Raw genomic sequence first — 22,012 nt, forward strand, 5'->3', positions numbered from 1 at the left:
TCATAAATCGTCCCACTCCACCAGGTCGAACACCTTCTCCGCATCCATTGCCACAATTACCTCAACCTCCCTACTCTCCGGGGGCATCATAATCATATTGAGCAGCCTTCTTATATTGGCCACCAACTGCCTGCCCTTGACAAACCCGATTTGATCCTCCATAATTACATCCGGCACACAATCTTCAATCCTGGAGGCCAAAACTTTGGCCAGCAACTTGGTGTCCGCATTAAGCAGTGAGATCAGCCTATATGACCTGCATAGCTCCGGGTTCTTGTCCCGCTTCAATATTAACAAAATAGTGGCCTGTGACATCTTCGGGGGCAGCACCTCTCTATCCCATGCCTCATTGAAAATCTTGACCAGCAACGGCCCTAATATCCCTGAGAATTTCTTGTAGAATTCCACCGGATACCTGTCCGGCCCCAGGGCTTTACCCGACTGCATTGCCTTCAAGCCCTCAACTATTTCTTCGGCCCTAATCGGGGACCCCTCCCACCCTTGGGAAGGTCAGTCCATCCAGAAAGCGTCTCATCCCCTCAGGCCCCGTGGGGGGTTCTAAGCAATAGAGCCAACTGTAAAAGCCCCTGAACGCCTTGTTTTGCCCTGCCAAATCCCCTACCAAGTTCCCAACCCCATCAACCACCCTCTCTATTTCCCTGGCCACCTCCCTCTTCCTAAGTTGCTGTGCCAGCATTCTGCTGGCCGTCTCCCCGTGTTCGTAGAACGCACCCCTCGCCTTCCTAAGCTGCTCCACTGCCCTACCTGTGGACAGCACCCCGAACTCGGCCTGCAGCCTCCGACGTTCCCTTGAAAGCTCCACCCCTGGGATCACCGCATACCTCCTATCTATCTGTAGAATCTCCTTAACCAGTCGGTCTGTCTCTGCCCTATCCGTCCTGTCCCTGTAAGCCCAGATCAAAATCAGCTCCCCTCTCACCACTGCCTTCAGTGCCTCCCAGACCACCGCTGCTGAGACTTCCCCCGTGCCATTAACCTGCAGGTAGTTCTGCATGCACTTCCTCAGCCTCTCGCACACCGCCTTGTCCGCCAACAAGCCCATGTCCAACCTCCATTGCGGGCGCTGGAAGCTCTCCTCACCAACCTGCAGTTCCACCCAGTGTGGGATATGATCCAAAATAGTGATGGCCGAATACGCCGTGGCCACCACCCCTGCCAGCAAATCCCTGCTCAAAATGAAAAAGTCAATTTGAGAATAAACCTTGTGTACATGCGAATAAAAAGAAAACTCCTTCCCCGTCGGCTGCCTAAACCTCTATGGGTCGACCCCCCCCCCCCCAAATCTGCTCCATGAACCCTATCAGTTCCCTCGCCATTGCTGGCACCCTCCCCATTTTCGAACACGACCGGTCCAGGCCAGGATCAATGACTGTATTAAAATTCCCATCCATAACCAACTTGTGCGAGTCCAGGTCAGGTATCTTCCCCAGCACCCTCTTTATGAATTCTATATCATCCCAGTTTGGCGCGTACACGTTAACCAAGACTACCTTCCTCCCCTCCAGTTTACTGTTCACCATGACATAGCGGCACCCCCGTCCGAGACTATACTGCCCACCTGAAATTGCACCCGCTTATTGATTAAAATCGCCACGCCTCTAGTCTTGGTGTCCAGCCCTGAATGAAAGACCTGACTGACCCAACCATTCCTTCGCCTTACTTGATCCGCCACTTTCAGGTGTGTCTACTGCAGCATTATGAGCAGGATATGGTCACTTACTGATAATAAAACCATAGCTCTGTGTACGTTGTGACAAGGTAAATTCGTTGTCCTTGCAGAGTGTTCTTCTTCTCATTTTCGTTCTCCAAAGCAAATACATGAACATCCTATCATGAAAATGCTGAAATTAAAATGGATACAGCTCAAGCATTAATTCCTATTTATCCTACCATGCTTACTTAAGGTTTTCAACTCTTTTATGTTCTGGCTGCTGGGACGCTCTGTTTGATATCTGGGCTATTTTTACAGAGATTTTTTACTCCTTTTTAGCATTCCTAATTTCTTCCTTTTCCTCGGAATCTGTGAAAATTTCAGCCCTTGGTGGGGGCAAATACAGAAGGAGCCATGCATAGAAATTTGCACCGCAGTGCCATTTACCTGGCTCCATCCCTTCCCTGGGCAATGGGGGCTGGAAGGGGGTTGCTCCATGGCTGCCCACCACAAGAGGTAGGTAGCCAATTCAGCCAGTTAACAGCCGATAAAGCTCTATTGTCAAAGGCCGACTAGAGACTCCAATCGACTTTCAGGTCTCTAGAGACACTTAGATATAGGGGCTGGGATTCTCCGAAATCCCAGCCATCGTCAACATTTGGCCAGGATTTCGGAGAATCCTGGCACCTATATCTAAGGATAGACAACACTCTCAATTCACAATCATTGCCATTCTTCACTTGTCACTAAGAGGCATACAAGATCAGAAGATTCACCAATTGATTTCACATCCCCATCATCTGACAGGAAGTTTACCTCTTTTGCTTTACCTGCTGCTATTCTTAAGGCTGATAGTGTTGTGTTGGGCGTATGAGTTGGGGAAAGAGGACATTTGAATCAGCGCTCTCCTATTATTTGAAATGAACTGAATGAAAATCGCTTATTGTCACGAGTAGGCTTCAATGAAGTTACTGTGAAAAGCCCCTAGTCGCCACATTCCGGCGCCTGTCCGGGGAGGCTGGTACGGGAATCGAACCGTGCTGCTGGCCTGCTTGGTCTGCTTTAAAAGCCAGCGATTTAGCCCAGTGAGCTAAACCAGCCCCTAATCGCTTATTGTCACAAGTAGGCTTCAATTAAGTTACTGTGAAAAGCCCCTAGTCGCCACATTCCGGCGCCTGTCCGGGGAGGCTGGTACGGGAATTGAACTGTGCTGCTGGCCTGCTTGGTTTGCTTTAAAAGCCAGCGATTTAGCCGAGTTAGCTAAACCAGCCCCTTGGTGCCATACACTGACAATTTAAACACATCGTATCCCTGCAGCTCTCAACTTACTTTTTTAAGGAAGATTTTGTTACAAATAATTCTTCTGAGATTTTCCAGATAGCATTTTACTCCCAATTTATCTCTCTAAAACAAAAAAATGATAATTCCCAGACACAAATAATTTTGTTTTTAATCTGTCCTTGATAATTTGACTAAAGTCTTTCAACATAAAGACCTGCCAAAAACTATCAACCATTATGCTGTAAGTAAAAAACAAACTAAAAGTACCTAAATGTTAAAGAAACTGAATAAGTTTAGGTCATTGGTTATAGAAAACTGTTCTGATTGCAACATAAGTATAGGAATTAAGGCTTCCATTTCGGAAGAAGGCACCAATAATCAGAAAATTAAGATTCTGGTGTTATTTCCAAAGCTGATCGGAGACTAGAATATCAATAAATGCGTGTGTAGCTCCTCAGGAAATCTCAAAGTACTTAGCAGCCATCAGGTACTTTTGAAATGTAGTCACATTTGGAATGTAAAGTGAATAGAGCAACCAATTTTCTCACAACAAACAGCAATCAGATAAATCGTAAGATAATCTGTTTTTAATGACATTGGTTGAGGAATGAATATTGGCAAAGACACCAAGAAACCAATTCTCATCTTTGAAAGGTGGTATGAGTTGTTTTAAAAACATCAGAGAAGGCAGACAGAGCCTCAGTTTAATGTCTCATGCAAAGGTTTTCCACCCCATTTCCACCTGCCCCCACTTTGATCAGTGCAACAAAAGTGCCGTTTCTAGAAATACCAGCAGTTCACTGAATATCTGTTTTCTTCCTGAAAGTCCATTTGTTATTCAGAGTAACGCATCTCAATTCAGGTTTGAGAAATATAGCAAAATAGTTAACTTTACCGCCTTATAGCTCTTGGAAAAATTAAAGGCTTGATGCTGGCGATGAAACAACTTCCAAATTGATGATGGTTGCCATGGCTTTGAAAGTTTAGGTTTGTAAGTCGGGTTGATTGGGTGCTTTTGATAACTGCTGGCCAAAATTTCAACGTCCTTTAACCTTTTCTGCCAGTTCTTCTTCATAGTCTAGGAAAATGTAAAGACATTAGTTGAAGCTCTCTAAAGATTACAAGAAAATCCAACAAACATCGCTTCTTGATCTCAAGTGCGGAGGGATGGTAAACTAAAGGGAAAGAGCAAGGCAATGGTACAGGGTGGTAACATGGGTAATAGAACATAGAACAGTACAGCACAGAACAGGCCCTTTGGCCCTCGATGTTGTGCCGAGCTTTGTCCGAAACCAAGATCAAGCTATCCCACTCCCACATTCTGGGGTGCTCCATGTGCGTATCCAATAACCCCGTGAAAGTTCCTAACGTATCCGACTCCACTATCACAGCAGGCAGTCCATTCCACACCCTAACCGCTCTCTGAGTGAAGAACCTACCTCGGACATCCCTCCTATATGGCAGGAAGGAACAGAGCATACAAGACTAAGAGTGCGTCAGCAGATAAGGCCCGAGTTACAAAAATAGTAAAAAGATAGAACTAAAGGCTCCGAATCTGACCGTGCGTAGCATTCATAACAAAACGGATGAATTGTCAGCACAAGTAGAAGTCAATCTTTGTTACCTGATAGCCATTATAGAGTCATGGTTGCAAGATGACCAGGGCTGGAACCTGAATATTCAAGAGTGTTTGACATTTAGGAAGGACAGGAAGTTAGAAAAAGCTTTGTTAATTAAGGATGATATTCGTTTGAAAGTGAAAGATCACTTTAGTTCTAAAGATCAAAATGTATAAACTGTATAAGTAGCAAAGGTAAGCAGTCACTTATAGGGGTGGTTTATAGGTGCCCTAACAGTAACTATACTGTAGGACAGACTATTGAGGAAGAAATAATGGGGGAGGGGGGGGGGGGTAATGGTGCTGTAAGAAAGGTACAGCGAGGGGTGATCTTAATCTACGTATAGATTGGCAAAGGTAGCCTTGATAATGTGTTTTCAGGACAATTTCTTGGAGTAGCATGTTTTAGAGCCATACAAATTCTAGACTGTGCTATACCTGATAATCTACAATGGGACAGGATTAATTAATGACCTGAAGTATCGAGATAGCAACGATCGTAACATTAATGAATTTGGCATTCAGCTTGAGGGTGAGAATTGTGTGTCTAGGACTAATGTTTTAAACATAAAAACAATTACAAGGGTATGAATACAGAGCTGAATAAAGTGAGCTTGGAAATTAGACTAAGGGTTTGCACAGTCTAGATGCAGTGGTGGACATTTAAGGGCATATTTCATAATATTCAACAAAGACTATTTCAGACAGAAAGAAATACTGACGGAGAAGGAGGCACCATCCATGGCTAACTAAACAAGTTAAATCTAGTTTAAAATTGTAAAAGGAAGTGTAGAATTCTGCAAATATTATTGGTTGGCCAGAAGATTGAACAGAATTTAAAAGCAAAAAATGGCTAAAGAATAAAAGGAGAAAATTGCATAGGATAGAAAAATGGTTTGAAGTATCAAAATAGAAAGTAAGGGCGGAATTCACCAGCCCCCCATTCCAGCCCCACCCCCACCCCCTCCCCACCACCACAGCGGGAGAAGCTCATCATTGGTCGCCGGCAGGATCTTCTCGTCCTGTGAAAGTCAATGGCAATTTGCACGGCTCACCCATTTCGCTGGGAAACCCACAGAATGAGCCAACTTCATTGGGACCGGAAGATGCTTCCGAAGGGAAGGACCAAAAAACCCTGCCCTAAGAATTTCTACAAATATTTAAACAGGAAAGGATTAATTAAAGTGAGCAGAGAGTGTGTATGGAGAACTACATTTTTTTTAAATAGAAAATTTAGAGTACCCAATTATATATTTTTCCAATTAAGGGGCAATTTAGCGTGACTAATCCACCTAACCTGCACATCTTTGGGTTGTGGGGGTAAAACCCACATAGACATGGGGAGAATGTGCAAACTCCATACAGACAGTGACCTACAGCTGGGATTCGAACCCAGGACCTCAGCGCCGCGGTCCCAGTGCTAAGCACTGCACCACATGCCGCCCCTGGGGAGCTACATTTAAAAAAAGCGGGTATCGCTGGCTGGGTCAGCACTTTTGCACATCCCTAGTTTCTCTTGAGAAGGTGGTGGTGAGCTGCCTTCTGAACTCCTGCAGTCCATGAGGTGTAGTAGGTACATCCACAGTGCTGTTAGGGAAGGAAGTCGAGGATTTTGCCCAGTGACAATAAAGGAATGACAGTATATTTGGAACCTTGGTGAGTTCCTGCAGTGTACTTTGTAGATTGTACACACTGTTGCCACTGTTTTTCAGTGGTGGAGGGATTGAATGTTTATGGAAAGGATATCAATAAAGTGGGCTGCTTTGACCGAGATGGTGTTAAGCTTCTGGAGTGTCATTGGAGCTGCACTCCTCTAGGCAAGTGGAGAGTAATAAAGGAATAAGTGTTGAACAGATATTTTTTGTCTGCCTTCATTATAAAAGACACAAATAACATCCCAGAAATAATTATAAATAAAGAGGTGGAAGGGAAGGATGCAGTTAAAACAATTACAATCACCAGAGAAAAGGTACTGATTCTGGGAAGGTCCCATCAGGTTGTAACTCCTCTATTTCATAGAATCATAGAATTTACAGTGGAGAAGGAGGCCATTCGGCCCATCGAGTCTGTACCGGGACCCTACCCAAGGTCCACACCTCCACCCTATCCCCATAACCCAGTAACCCCACCCAACACTAAGGGCAATTTTGGACACTAAGGGCAATTTAGCGTGGCCAATCCACCTAACCTGCACATATTTGGACTGTGGGAGGAAACCGGAGTACCCGGAGGAAACCTACGCACACACAGAGAGAATGTGCAGACTCCGCACAGACAGTGACCCAAGCCGGGAATCGAACCTGGGACCCTGCAGCTGTGAAGCAATTGTGCTAACCACAATGCTACCGTGCCGCCTTGAGAGAGGCAGAGGCCAATTAGCCTAATATTTGTCATATTTGTTTCGGAAGAAATGTTGCAATCTATTATTAAGGTTACAGCAGGGCGCGTTGAAAAGCGTTGTCCAATCAGACCGTCAACATAGTTTTGTGTTTGCCTAATTTACCAGAGTTCATTGAGGGACTAACAAGAATTTTTTTTTCATATTATTGGGATTTTCTATTTTTAAACAAAATTTCACCTCCAAACAAAAGCAGAAAGGTAGCTATAGGTATCAATGTACAGCAGGTACAACAGAAAACAATCATTACAGAATTGAGAACAAATAAATCCAGATGAATCTGGGGCAAAATCCCCAAAATCTTCCTTCCATGGAGAAATGACCTGCCTGCACTCCAACAGGATACCGGCAACATTTTAGACCTATGAATAAAGAAAACAATACCCCAAGAACAATACCCCAGTGCTAAGGGGAAAACAATTAATTCTAACAAGACAATTTAAACACTTCTCCAGATCCAGATCGAGACAGGCAGCCATCCTAACCTTCATGGTGGCAAACTGGCAAAGACAAAAACAGAGAGAGGACAAAACCATAATACTCAGCCTAGGGTATCCCATAGAAGTAGTAAAAAGAGAGCACGATCAAAAGTCAAGAGCAAGAGTCTGAACTTCCACACTCTCATCTCTCGGTCCCAGATCAAAGGACAAAACAGATCACTGGACCACCAGTACCGGTACTGCCCTCAGAGGACAATATGATATCATGGGGCAAAGAACCAAAAGGAGTATGGACTGGTCCCAATCGTTAAACAGGGAGGAAACCCATTCCAGGACAGGAGGGCCATCAGAACAATCCTCAAACTGGGGAGAGCTCCGGAGGGAGGGCCAACCCCCCCAGAACTGCCCCCATCCCCAAAACAAGACCATTCAAAAAACAAGGATTGGACCACACAAAAGCCAACATAGATCTATATCTGAGGGCAGCACGGTGGCACAGCCCTGCAGCATCACAGCGCTGAGGTCCCATATTCAGTCCCGGCTCTGGGTCACTGTCCATGTGGAGTTTGCACATTCTCCCCGTGTTTGCGTGGGTTTAGCCCCCACAACCCAAAGATGTGCAGGCTAGGTGGACTGGCCACGCTAAATTGCCCCTTAATTGAAAAAAATTTATTGGGTACACTAAATTTATTTTGAAAAATAGATCCACATCTGAGAGTCCATGACACCAAGGTTCACTATCCAACATTACCTCTGCCCCACTAAGTGGATAGTCAAAAACGGAGATCCACATCAGGATCTCAACTAATTAGTGAATACCTAGTTTGGGTATCACTACAGATTTAATCAGTTTGCATTCAAATTTTGAAAACAAAATGAATTTGCATTTATATGGAACCTTCTAGATTTTCAGGAAGTCCCAGATCATTTTATAGCCAATGCATTACTTTTGAAGTACAGACACTGGGCGAAATTCTCCCAAAACGGGAGAAATCGTAAAACTGCCGTAAAACCCGGGCGGGTTTTACGGCAGCGCGCCCCTTCCCGACGGGGGACCGATTCTGGTCCCCCGTCGGGGCTAGCAGCCCGACGTCGGAGGCTCCGACAAGTCGGGCTTAACGAAAATCGCTAAGCCCGCTTGCCGGAGTTAGCGCCGGCTGACGCGTCATATGACGTCAGCCGCGCATGCGCAGGTGGGAAGACTCCACCCGCGCATGCGCGGGTGACGTCATCGCGTTTTTGCGCGAAACCCGCGCATGCGCGGGCCGGGTTGCCCCTCAGCCGCCCCGCGTATTGATACTGCGGGGCGGCGGAAGGACAAATAGTGCGCGGGCATCGGGCCCGCTGCCCGCGATCGGTGCCCACCGATCGCGGGCCCATGGCACCCTTGGCACGGCCGTGGTACTGCCGTGCCAATCGGTGCCATGGTTATTTTTTGCGAGTTTGTCACGACGTTTTTACGAACGGCAGGACCAGGTGTGTTTGCCGTTCGTAAAAAGGTCGTAAAGGGCTGGGACTTCGGCCCTTCTAACAGCTGAGAATCGCTGCCGACCGTAAAAAAACGGCGGCAGCGATTCTTGTCGGGATTTCGGCGGGGGGGGGGGGAGATTAGCGGGAGGGCGTCAAAAAAGTCGGGAAGGCCCTCCCGCTATTCTCCCACCCGTCGTGGGGGGCGGAGAATTTCGCCCACTATTCCGGTTATGTAGGCAAACACAATAGGAAACTTGTGTGTGCACACAATCTCACAAACTATAATGAGATAAGCAGCCAGCAAACCTGTTTTCAGCCAGGTAAATGTTGGGCAAGGCACAGTAACTCACAAATTTGATTTAAAACCATTCTTGGGAGCCTCCAATGGGATTTCCTTGCTCTGATAGAAACCCTCAACACATTCTTATTTAAGTTTTACCTTTAATTGTAAATAGTTTAGTTACGCCATCAGGATGGGATGTTCCATTCTTCTTTAGGTAACATAAAACCATACAAGGGCATTTAGAGATGGGCTGATTTAGCTCACTGGGCTAAATCGCTGGCTTTTAAAGCAGACCAAGCAGGCCAGCAGCACGGTTCGATTCCCGTATCAGCCTCCCCGGACAGGCGCCGGAAAGTGGCGACTAGGGGCTTTTCACAGTAACTTCATTGAAGCCTACTTGTGACAATAAGTCATTTTCATTTCATTCAATGCTGAAAACACCAAAAATGCCCAAATCCCCTGAATGAAAGAAAACCTGAATGTCCCTCAGGGGAGGTGGTAGTGTAGTGGAATTTGAATTCAACTGAAATCTGGAATTAGAATTAATGATGATCACTGTCATTGAAACCCATCTGGCTCACTAATGTCCTTCAGGACAGGAAATCTGCCGCCCTTACCCGGTCTGGCCTACATGTGACTCCACACAGCGATGTGGCTGACTCTTAACTGCCCCTCCCCCCCCCCCGAAATGCCGAGCAAGCCACTCAGTCCCGGGGCAAAATAGGGATGGGCAACATATGTTGGCCCAGCCGGCGACGCCCACATCCCAAGAACAAATAAAAAAATGTATCTCATGACTGCAACATGTGTTTTTAAAAATAAATTTAGAGTACCCAATAATTTTTTTCCAATTAAGGGGCAATTGGCCAATCCACCTACCCCACACATCTTTTTAGGTAGTGGAGGTGAGACCCGCACAGACATAGAGAGAATGTGCTAACTTTACATGGACAGTGACCCGGAGCAGGGATTGAACCCAGGTCCTTGGCACCATGAGGCAGCAGTGCCAACCACTGCGCCACCATGCCGCCCGATGCAACATGATCCATGTAGAAAACCTGAATATGATTGCATTGTGATGGCCAATTTGAGGAACATAGAACGTACAGTCCAGAAGGAGGCCATTCGGCCCATCGAGTCTGCACCAACCCACTTAAGCCCTCACTTCCACCCTGTCCCCGTAACCCAATAACCCTCCAAACTTTTTGGACACTGAGGGCAATTTATCATGGCCAATCCACCTAACCTGCAAGCCTTTGGACTGTGGGAGGAAACCGGAGAAAACCCACGCAGACCCGGGGAGAATGTGCAGACTCCGCACAGACAGCATCTCATCTTCCAATTAAGGACTTCCGGACTTAACATTGAGTTCAACAACTTCAGACTGTGAACTCTCTCCTTCACCTTTTATTTCTATCAATTTATCTTCATTTCTTCCATAGATCTGTTTCCCTCACCATTAATTCCCCCAGTTGGGTTCCCGGTTGTTCTTTGACACACTATTCACCTTTGTTACATAGATACATAGACGATAGGAGCAGCTGGAGGCCTTTTGGCCTTTCGAGTCTGCTCCGCCATTCATCACGATCATGGCTGATCATCCAACTCAATCGTCTAATCCTGCTTTCTCCCCATTTCCTTTAATCCAATTTGCCCCAAGTGCTATATACAGCCACCTCTTGAATATATTCAAAGTTTTAGCATCAACTACTTCCTGTGGTAATGAATTCCACAGGCTCACCACTGTTCGCGTGAAGAAATGTCTCCTTATCTCTGTCTGAAATGGTTTACCCTGAATCCTCAGACTGTGACCCATGGATCTGAACACACCCATCATTGGTAACATCTTCCCTGCATCTACCCTGTCCAGTCCTGTTAGAATTTTATAAGTCTCTATGAGATCTCACCTCCTTCTTCTGAACTCCAGCGAGAACAATCCAAACCTAGTCAATCTCTCCTCATATGGCAGTCCCGCCATCCCTGGAATCAGTCTGGTAAACCTTCGCTGCACTCCCTCGAGAGCAAGAAAATCCTTCCTCAGATGTATGCTTATTCCTTGTATTGGATACTATTTCTAATTTCCTTTGGAAGCCACGGATTGGCCCTCTTACCCCCTTTGCTTAATTGCCAGACAGGAATGAACAGTTGCTGTAGTTCCTCCATGCGTTCCTTGAATGTTTGCCATTGTCTATCCACTGTCGTCCCTTTTAATAACTCTCCCCAATCTTTCACGGCCACCTCACGCCTCATAGCACCATAGTTCCCTTTATTAAGATTCAGCACCCTAGTCTCCGAATCAACTGCGTCGCTCTCCATCTTGATAAAATAAATCTATCATGTTATGGTTACTCATCCCCAAGGGGTCTCATACAGCTAGATTGGCAATGATTCCCTTCTGATTACACAGAACCCAGTCTAAGATGGCCTGCTCTCTAGTTGGTTCCTCCACATATTGTTCTGCCATTAATACATTCTAATATCTTTAAGTGCCACTATCGGCACCTTTCTTAGCCTTAATCCATTCCTTTTGTCTCTCCGTTCCATTTCCGTTCCTTTCGTCTTTCTGTCCACCACATCTTTGTCAATCTCCACCTATCACTGGCCACCCATCCAGCCCCACCCACAGCAGTATAAACCTGACCCTATTGCCAGTTCTCTCCAGGTTTTACAAAAAGTCATCCAGACTCCAAACGTTAGGTCCCTTCTCAGATGCTGTCAGACCTGCTGCGATTGTCCAGCATTTTTCTGTATTTGTTTTGTGCCAATTTAAAATGTCCTTTCAGATATCGAATCAATAAACGTACTTTTGTGCACAACACAAGTACAGAGATTGTGAAGACACTAGGGGGTGGGGGGGACTTTAACCCTAAGAACAAGACTGGTTTTAAATGAACGCACACATCCAGAGGAGTGGCACGGATTGAAGCAAACACCAACGCAGAGGCAAAATGGGGAAATTACTGACCCTGCGTTATGCACCCTGAATCGCAAACGGCAAATAAGACATTTCTGAGTCAACAGGGCGCGAGGCACTTACTTATGTACTCCGGTTAAAATGGTTTTAAAAAATAAACCCGAAAAGCGTTCCCGGCCCGCTCGCGCGAAAGGACAAGAACATTTCAACCGAGCGGGAAAACTGTCAGCCGGGAGGAGTGGGATAGGGCGGGGGAGTTGTTGTTAGGCCCGGCGGGCGGTTGGTGACGTCACAAAGGAACGACGTCACTGGAGGCTCGAGCCGGGAGCTGCAGGCAGTGCCGAGCGGGTGAAGGTGAGGCGTCGTGGCTCTGAGTGTAGGTGCTCCGTCCTTCAGTTGTTTGGGTGATTCCCATCCTTTGTGGTTGTTACAGAGAGCGTCGCTTCAACGATCACCTCGACTAACGCGCCGCGATCGGAGTTTTGCCCTGGAGTTTAATTAAAACTTCGCTCTTTCCTTCCACGCTCCCTCCCTCCTCCACCACAAGCGGTCCGCTGTTCCCCAGTCGGCCGTCGCTGCGCTGGCTGGTTGTGAGTGTCGGGTTGCCCTCGACCCCCCCCCCCCCCCCCCCCCGGGCAATTTCCTACTTTCCTGCATTTTGCCCAAGTGGACTTCTCTTGGTTTCCAAGTGAAAGTTGCTGGCGTGGTCCCTGAAAGTGGGATGGGAGAATGGTCGTTGCGAGTGTTTTTTTTTTAACTTGCCCTTCGTGCGTTTTTTTTCATTCCAAGGTTTCCCAAATTAAAGTGGGTCCTCTGGATCGGGCAAGTTTCTGATTGATTTAAAGTTTGCATCCGAAGGACGTGCTGTTTAGGTAATTTGGTCGTTCTGTGTAACCCGACAGGCGCCCGAATGTGGCGACACGGAGCTTCTCTCAGTAACTTCATTGCAGTGTTAATGCAAGCTTACTTGTGACAGTAAAGATTATTAAAAAAACACATAAATGTGATCCACGCAGGCGAGTTCTTGTCCTGTCTTGTTACCTACTTGTTTGTTCAAGTGAAACTGAAACAATGCGCGCACTCCACTCCCCTCGAATATGTTCACAAAATAAATAAATCATGAAGGGGAACCTGGCTTATTGAGCTACTTTAAAGAGTGGTTTTAAGAATAAATTACAACTTCAAGACTTTATTATCGAATTGTTTTAATTGCGGCAGGACCAATAATTTTTCTATTGATTTTGACACGTATTATTTTGCCTGGGTTAACTCGTCCCCAGAAAGAAGGCGCTGTGCTGTTAATACAGAAATCTGGAAGATTGTGATTTGGTTCTCGTTAAGGTGGGTATCCTGTGGTGTTCACCAGTTACAGAAGGTGTCTTGGGACGTTTGATTTATGTTGAGATTACTGTATAAATGCAAGTAGTTTTTGCAAACTTAGCCAGAAATGTAGAGTTCCCTAAAATGGCTTTTTGGCACTAAGTAACATCTACTGCAGATTGTGCAAGTTGATACAAATATTCATGAGAGGAAATGGGATGGTTGTCCTTGTTAAAAAGTAACAAAGTTATTGAAGGGCAGTTGAGAAAGAAGAAGGGAAGGAAGGATGGATCAATTGTTAATTGGAGCTAATGTCTAAGTCAGGGAATAAGACTAAAAACATTGATGTGAAAGGCTTCACATTAGAAAAGATGATATTCAGAGTGCAGGTATAAGGGATCTTCATGCAATAAGTGCAGCTCTCAGATGAATTCATGTGCATTTGTTAACATGAATACTGATTAAGTCATTTCCCATGTGGCCCAAGTGAAGTGAGATTACCTCATCCTTATTGATGAATGAGGTAAAGCTTCACTGGAAAATGAACGAAACACTCTTTAGACTCAAATTGGTGCATTATTGGATTTGTTTATTGTCGTGTGTACCGAGGTACAGTGAAAAATATTTTTCTGCGTGCAGCTCAAACAGATCATTTAGTACATGAAAATAAAATACGTAATAGGACAACACAAGGTACATAATGCAAATATGTAGACACAGGCATCACGTGAAGCATTCAGGAGTGTAGTATTAATCCGATCAGTCCATAAGAGGGTTGTTTAGGAATCTAGTATCAGCAGATACTATTTTTGAATCTATTAGTGCGTGTTCTCAGACTTTTGTATCTCGTGGCCGATGGAAGAAGTTGGAAGAGTGAGTAAGCCGGGTGCGAGGGGTCTTTGATTATACTGCCTGCTTTCCTCGGGCAGCGGGAAGTGTAGATGGACATGGATGGGAGGTGGGGTCGTGTGATGGAAGATAGGATTCTTTCATAGTGCACCTGTAAAAGTTGGTAAGAATCTGTGTGGTCATGCCGCATTTCCTTTGTTTCCTGAAGAAGTATAGGCACTGTTGGGCTTTCTCGGTCATAGTGTCGACGTGGGTGGACCAGGACAGGTTTTTGGTGATGTACACACCTAGGAATTTGAAGCTGTCAACCATCTCCACCTCGGCCCCGTTGATACAGACAGGGGTGTGCACAATACTTTGTTTCCTGAAGTCAATGGCCAGCTCTTTAGTTTTGCTGGCACTGAGGAAGAGATTGTTGTTGTTACACCACTCCACCAGTTTCTCTATGTACCTCCTGTATTCTAATTCATCGTTTTTTGAGATCTGGCCCACTGCGGTCGTGTGGTCAGCAAACTTGTAGATTGAGTTGGAGCTAAATTTTGCCACGCAATCGTATTTATATAGGGAGTATAGTAGGGGGCTAAGTATGCAGCCTTGCGGGGTCCTGGTATTGAGGACTATTATTTTATTGTTTCTGTAAATAAGTTCAGTTATTTTGGGCAGCACGGTATCACACTGGTTACCGCTGCTGCCTCAGCACCAGGGATCCAGATTCCATTCCAGTTCGGGTGACTATCTGTGTGGAGTCTGCACGTTCTCCCCGTGTCTGCAGGGGTTTCCTCCGAGTGCTCTGGTTACCTCCCACAGTCCAAAGATGTGCAGGACAGGTGGATTGGTCATGCTAAATTGCCCGTAGTGTCCAAAAGGTTAAGGTTTACAGGGATATGGTGGGGGAGTGGGCCGTGGTAGGGTGCTTGTTCAGAGGGTCGGTGTAGACTCGATGGGCCGAATGGCCTACTACACTGGAGGGCTATGATTTTATTACATGTAACAGAATTTAGGTGCTGTGAGTTCCAGAATACAATACGTGTACATTTGAATATTAAAGAACAGGCATTTGGAAAAGTACAAAGAAGAAATTTCAGAGTATAGTCTTGTATAATTATATATATTTTTGGTATTGCTGGGGTAGAGTGAGAGGGAATGCACAAGAGTTGGAGGAATGGAGAGTTCAGGGAAGGTTGTGATGCAAGTTGATATACAATGTTTTGGCTGTATCGTTCGTCTCTGCTTTGTGTATGTTAGATCTGTCCAAAAGCTAACCCCTTGCATGGCATGAGTTATCTTGATGTCAACTTTATCCTTCTGACTGGCAAGCAGAGATGCCAGTGCTAAGATTGTGGGTTTTTACTAGGCTGTCCTGTATTTTCCTTTCAGGTGAACTATGGAATCAGATTTTTAAAAATTAAATTTAGAGTACCCAATTCATTTTTTCCAATTAAGGTGCAATTTAGCGTGGCCAATCCACCTACCTTGCAATTTTTGGGTTGTGGGGGTGAAACCCACGCAAACACGGGGAGAATGTGCAAACTCCACACGGACAGTGACCCAGAGCCGGGATCGAACCTGGGACCTCGGCGCCTTGAGGCCGCAGTGCTAACCCACTGCGCCACCGTGCTGCCGGAATCAGTTATGACAAGGTCTTGCTTAGCACGGAACAAAAGTGGGAGAGTTCCATTGAGTTTTCCTTTCCAACTCCCATGTTGTTTGAGGATGCTGCCCATCTGACCATGCTGGCATTGAAAATGTCCACAAAGATAATTTTTTTGTCTTTAGGGGTTGATTGTGGGTTATGGTATAGATCATCATAGAACCATCTTTTACATTGTCATGTTGATCATTTTGGGAGTATATGCACTTGTATGTTGCTTGTCGACTGTGTTGTTACAGGGGAGGATGTAGGCTCTCAGGCATTTATTGATGCCTTTGGGAAGGTTTCCCAGATCTTTAATAATTTTTGTCCTGATGCGATACTAACCCCTCCTGCCTCTTTCTATGTTCTGTAGGTGATAGGCTGCTCCAAAATGCCAGCTGACTTTTCCTGCTAATCTTGTCTTGCTAAGGGCAACTATGTCCACACCTTTCCATCACAATTCTCGGGCTACTGGAGTTGAATGGTGTCCAGGTCTACTGCTGGTTTGGTGATCAAATTGTGTGCAGAAATTCCAACAACTCCTGGTTAGCGACTTTGTTTGACTGTACTCTTGTGTTACTCCTTGCTAGTAGATTGAGCCACTCCCAGCCACCGTACACTGGCCAGTTGAAAACCAGCCCGTTCTGCATCCCTAAATAGGACATCAGGGTTCTCAGAAGCTGCATCAGGCAACTCTATTTGAGTACATCTAGCGACCAAAACTCATTAAGTACTGTCTGCATGCAGGCTGAGGCCTACAACTTAGTGATAGGAATATAGTGGTAATAGGGGGCAGTATAGTCAGAGGGAAAGAGTGAGATTTCAGGTGACAATGTTGCCTGCCCAATGCAGGGATTTGGGATATCTACTTTGGGCTGGTGAGGAACTTGTGGGAGGGGGAGATGGGGAAGGGGAGGAGAAAGCGGTTGTGGTCCATATAGGTACAAATGCCATAGGTTGAACCAGGAAGGAGGGTCTGCTGAGGGAATATGAGCAGCTAGGGTTTAAATTAAAAAGCAGAACCTCAAAGGTGATAATCTCTGGATTACTATCTGAGCCACAAGCAAATTGGTTTAGAGTAAATCAGATTAGAGAGTGAAATTCATGGCTCAAAGATTCTTGTGAGAGAAATGGGTTCTAATTCATGGGGCGCTGGCACCAATACTAGGGAAAGTGGGATCTGTACCATTGGAACAGTCTTCATTTGAACTGTGCTAGGACCAGTGTTCTGGAAAGTTGTATAACTAGGGCAGTTGAGAGGGCTTTAAACCAGGTGACAAGGACACGGGCCCAAGTTTGAGGCGGTAGCACAGTGGTTAGCATTGTTGCTTCACAGCTCCAGAGTCCCAGGTTCGATTCCCGGCTTGAGTCACTGTCTGTGCAGAGTCTGCATGTTCTCCCCGTGTCTGGGTGGGTTTCCTCTGGGTGCTCCAGTTTCCTCCCAGTCCAAAGATGTGTAGGTTAGGTGAATTGGCCAATGCTAAATTGCCCTTAGTGTCCAAAAAAATGCCAGGTGGGGTTACCGGGGATAAGGTGGATGTATGAGCTTAAGTAAGGTGCTCTTTCCAAGGGCCGGTGCAAACATGATGGGCCGAATGCGTTCCTTCGGCACTGTAAGCTCTATTAAATTCATAGAATCATAGAAAAGTCAAGGCAATTGCGCAAGGTAGCAATAAGGGAATGATCAGAGCTTGGCAAGAAAGAATAGAATGTACAAATCTAAAGTGTACCAGCAGATCAGGCTAGAGGTTACAAAAATAGATAAAGACAGAACTAAAGACTGCATCAGAAAGCATGTGACATTTGTACCGTTGAATTGATAATGCTTGATAGCCATTGCAGAGACATGGCTGCATGACAACAAAGACAGGGATGTGGTAATTCAATGATATTTTACATTTAGGAAGGACAGAAAGCTAGGACAACCTGGAGAGAGGAGGGGTAAGGGGGGCAGTAGATGTTAATCGGGGATGATATTGGTACAGTAGAAAGAGATGACCTTAGTTCTGTAGATCAAAATATAGAATCAGCTTGAGCAGAAATGAGAAATAATAAGGGTAAGAAATAATTTGTGGGAGTGGCTTAAAGGCTCCTAACAGTAACCACAATGTAGGATAGGGTCTTGGGAAGAAATTATGGGGGCTTGTGAGAATAGTATGGTTATCATGAGTGATTTAAATTTGCATATATATTGGACAAATCAGCTTGGCAAAGATAGCCCGGATGATGTTCATAGTGATTTCAGGGCAGTTTCTCCCAGAGAGCCAGGCTATACCAGATCTGGTAATATGCAATGAGGCATGGTTAATTAGTGACTTCATAGTGAAGGTGCCCCTAGGTAATGGTGATAATCATATGAGGAGTGCATCTAAGACTAGCACTTTAAATTTAAATAAGGGGCAATTATGAGTGCATGAAGATGGAGCTGGCAAAAGTGAGCTGGGAAATTAGGTTAAAGAATAGATAATAGAGATGCATTGATAGACATTAGAGTACCTAAAACAATACATTCCAGTGAGAAAGAAAGATGCTGAGGGAAGGATGCACCATCTGTAGTTAACTAAGCAAGGTAAACATCAGACAGGATTTTTCACGGGACTGCAGCTCAACACGAATGTGCGGAGACTGCTAAATGTTATTATGATGCCGGCAGTGGAGGGGGAGGTGGAGATAGTGGTGGCGCTGGATGCGGAGAAAGCGTTTGATAGAGTTGAGTGGGGGTACCTGTGGGAGATGCTGGAGCGGTTCGGATTCGGGGAGGGATTCATCAAATGGGTGAGGCTGCTCTACACGGCTCCGATGGCAAGTGTAGTTACCAATGGAAGGAGATCAGAGTACTTTAGGCTCTACCGTGGGACCAGGCAGGGGTGCCCCCTGTCCCCTTTGCTCTTTGCACTGGTGATTGAACCTTTGGCTATGGCGTTGAGGGAGTCAGGGAGATGGAGGGGTCTGTTGCGGGGTGGGGAGGAACATCGTGTATCGCTGTATGCGGACGACCTGCTGTTGTATGTGGCGGATCCAGAAGGGGGAATGCCGGGGGTGATGGAGCTGTTAGCGGAATTTGGGGGCTTCTCGGGCTATAAGTTAAATTTAGGCAAGAGTGAGGTATTTGTAGTACACCCGGGTGATCAGGAGGAGGGAATTGGGAGACTCCCATTTAAGAGGGCAGTGAAGAGTTTCAGATACCTGGGGGTGCAGGTGGTCAGGAGTTGGGGGACTCTCCATAAGCTTAATTTTACCAGGCTGGTGGAGCAGATGGAGGAGGAATTTAAAAGGTGGGACATGGTGCCTCTATCGTTGGCGGGTAGAGTGCAGTCCGTCAAAATGACAGTTCTCCCGAGGTTCTTGTTCCTTTTTCAGTGTTTGCCCATCTTTATCCCTAGGGCCTTTTTTAGAAGGGTGACTAGCAGCATCATGAGCTTTGTTTGGGCGCATGGGACTCCGAGGGTGAAGAGGGTCTTCTTGGAGCGGGGTAGAGATGGGGGGGGGGGGGGGGGGGGGGCGGGGGCAATCTCTCGGGTATTATTGGGTGGCCAATGTGTCGATGGTGCGCAAGTGGGTAATGGAAGGGGAGGGGGCAGCTTGGAAACGGATGGAGAGGGCGTCCTGTGGAGATACAAGCCTGGGGGCCCTGGTAACGGCGCCGTGGCCGCTCCCTCCTACGAGGTATACCACTAGTCCGGTGGTGGCAGCTACCCTCAAGATTTGGGGGCAGTGGAGGCGACATAGAGGAGAAGTGGGGGGCTCGATGGAGGCTCCGTTAAGGGGGAACCATAGGTTCGATACCGGGGAACATTGATGGGGGATTTCAGGGTTGGCACAGAGCGGGCATCAGACAACTGAGGGACCTGTTTATTGATGGGAGGTTTGCGAGCCTGGGGGAGTTGGAGGAGAAATTTGGGCTCCCCCCGGGGAACATGTTCAGGTATCTGCAGGTAAAGGCATTTGCTAGGCGGCAGGTGGAGGGATTCCCTTCGCTTCCCGCGAGGGGGGTGAGCAACAGGGTGCTTTCGGGGGTCTGGGTCGGAGAGGGGAAGATATCTGATATCTACAAGGTTATGCAGGAGGCGGAGGAGGCGTCAGTAGAGGAGCTGAAAGCTAAGTGGGAGGGGGAACTGGGGGAACAGATCGAAGACGGGACATGGGCTGATGCCCTGGAGAGGGTTAATTCTTCCTCCTCGTGTGCGCGGCTTCGCCTCATCCAATTCAAGGTGCTGCACCGGGCCCACATGACTGGGACGAGGATGAGTAGGTTCTTTGGGGGTGAAGACAGGTGTGTCAGGTGCTCGGGGAGTCCAGCGAACCATGCCCATATGTTCTGGGCATGCCCGGCACTGGAGGAGTTCTGGAAGGGGGTGGCGAGGACGGTGTCGAGGGTGGTGGGATCCAGGGTCAAGCCAGGATGGGGACTCGCGATTTTTGGGGTTGGGGTGGAGCCGGGAGTGCAGGAGGCGAAAGAGGCCGGTGTGCTGGCCTTTGCGTCCCTAGTAGCCCGGCGAAGGATCTTGCTACAATGGAAGGATGCGAGGCCCCCAAACGTGGAGACCTGGATCAATGACATGGCGGGTTTCATCAAGCTAGAGAAGGTCAAATTCGCCCTGGGGTCGGTACAAGGGTTCTTTAGGCGGTGGCAACCTTTTCTCGACTTTCTGGCTCAACAATAGGGTATTGGGACAGTAGCAGCAGCAACCCGGGGGGGAGGGAAAAAGGTGGGGGGAGGGGAAAGGTGGGGGGAGGGAAAAGGTGGGGAAGGTGGGGCGGACGATGACTTTGTTTGTTTATTTAATTTAAATTTATTTTTAAGTTCTTTTGTTGTTCATTGGGGTTGGGGGGGGTGGGGGATGTGATACATGCGTCGATACGGTCTGGGGGTGGTACAGTTATTATGGGTTATTTTGTTGCATTTCATTGTTTGTCGTTATGTTTTATATTTTCTGTAAAAAATTCCAATAAAAATTATATTTTAAAAAAAACTAAGCAAGTTAAACATGGTATTAAATTGAAAGAGAAAGTGTATAATTCGTCAAAGGTAAATGGCACGTTAGAGGATTGGACAGAATATAAAGAACTGCAAAGAATGACTGAAAGATTAATGAAGTATGGAAAATTAGAGTGTGAGAGAAAGCTAGCTAGAAATGTAAAAACAGACAGTAAGAGCCGGTAGTTATAAAGGAAAAGAGTAAGTAAAGTGAGCAGTGATCCTCTCTCTCGAGTCTGGGTTAATAATGATTAAAATTAATAAAATAGTGGATGAATTGAACAGATATTTTGCATCTGTATTCACCATCGAGGATAAAAATGGCATCCCAGAAATAATTGTGAATCAGGAAGTAAAAGAGAGGAAAGAAGTTAAAATTATTACAATCACCAGGGAAAGGGTAATGAGAAAATTATTAGAGCTAAAAGCTGACTAGTCCCCAAGTCATGATAGACTTCATCGTAGAATCTTAAAATAAGTGACTGCTGGGATAGTAGGTGGATTTGTTTCCACTTTCCAGATTCTGAAAAGGTCCCATCAGATTGCAAAATCGCAAATGTGACTCCCTATTTAAGAAAAGAGGGGGACAGAAAGCAGGAAACTCAAGGACAGTTAGCTTAACATCTGTCATAGGGGAAAAGGCTGGGAAAATCCTCCATTATTATGGAGGATTTAGCAAGGCATTTGAATCGCAATGCGATCAGGCAAGCAACAATAAAGGGGGACCTGTGGGTGTGCTGTACTTGGATTTCCAGAAGGCATTTAACAAGGTGCCAATCAAAGGTCTCTGTGCAAAATAAGAGCTCATGGTGTAGGGAGATTAGTATTCATGGAGGATTGGTTAGCCAACTGGAAACATGGTGGGCATAAATGTATAATTTTCATGTTGGCAGGCAGTGACCCATGGACTGCCACGGATCAGTGCTGGGGACTCAACTATTTACAATCTGTAACAATGATCGGGATGAAGAGACCAAATGTATGGTTGCTAAGTTTATTAATGACATGAAGATCGGTAGGAGAGTAAGTTGTGAAGAGGACACAAGGAGTCTGCAAAAAGGATATAGATCGGTTAAGTGAGTGGGCAAAAATTTGGCAGATAGAGTATAATTTGTGAAAATGTGAACTTGTCCACTTTGGCAGGAAGAATAAAAAA

At 46.1% G+C, this 22,012-nt stretch overlaps 2 protein-coding genes across 13 annotated transcripts in view; one reads left to right on the plus strand and one right to left on the minus strand.

Annotated features, from left to right (window-relative positions):
- Window positions 1–12,588, minus strand: part of primpol (primase and polymerase (DNA-directed)) — a 56,770-nt gene extending 44,182 nt beyond the window's left edge. For 2 of the 4 annotated variants that reach the window (XM_038805672.1, XM_038805674.1), the window contains exons 1-3: window positions 12,200–12,588; window positions 3,849–4,031; window positions 1,742–1,848 (exon numbers count right to left, since the gene is read on the minus strand). In XM_038805672.1, the coding sequence (XP_038661600.1) occupies window positions 1,742–1,848; window positions 3,849–4,028 (287 nt within the window). In that variant the 5' untranslated portion in view covers window positions 4,029–4,031; window positions 12,200–12,588. Of the gene's footprint in view, window positions 1–1,741; window positions 1,861–3,848; window positions 4,032–12,199 lie in introns of those variants that run through there. The other 2 variants (XM_038805670.1, XM_038805673.1) reach the window with 2 other exon arrangements.
- Window positions 12,366–22,012, plus strand: part of LOC119970677 (caspase-3-like) — a 77,586-nt gene continuing 67,939 nt past the window's right edge. Inside the window, exons 1-2 of one of the 9 annotated variants that reach the window (XM_038805677.1) lie at window positions 12,407–12,452; window positions 16,252–16,423. In XM_038805677.1, the coding sequence (XP_038661605.1) occupies window positions 16,360–16,423 (64 nt within the window). In that variant the 5' untranslated portion in view covers window positions 12,407–12,452; window positions 16,252–16,359. Of the gene's footprint in view, window positions 12,453–12,928; window positions 12,949–16,251; window positions 16,424–18,295; window positions 18,313–22,012 lie in introns of those variants that run through there. The other 8 variants (XM_038805675.1, XM_038805676.1, XM_038805678.1 and 5 more) reach the window with 8 other exon arrangements.

This window comes from Scyliorhinus canicula, chromosome 8 (genome assembly GCF_902713615.1).
Source record: "Scyliorhinus canicula chromosome 8, sScyCan1.1, whole genome shotgun sequence".
In the NCBI taxonomy this organism is placed as follows: Eukaryota; Metazoa; Chordata; class Chondrichthyes; order Carcharhiniformes; family Scyliorhinidae; genus Scyliorhinus; species Scyliorhinus canicula.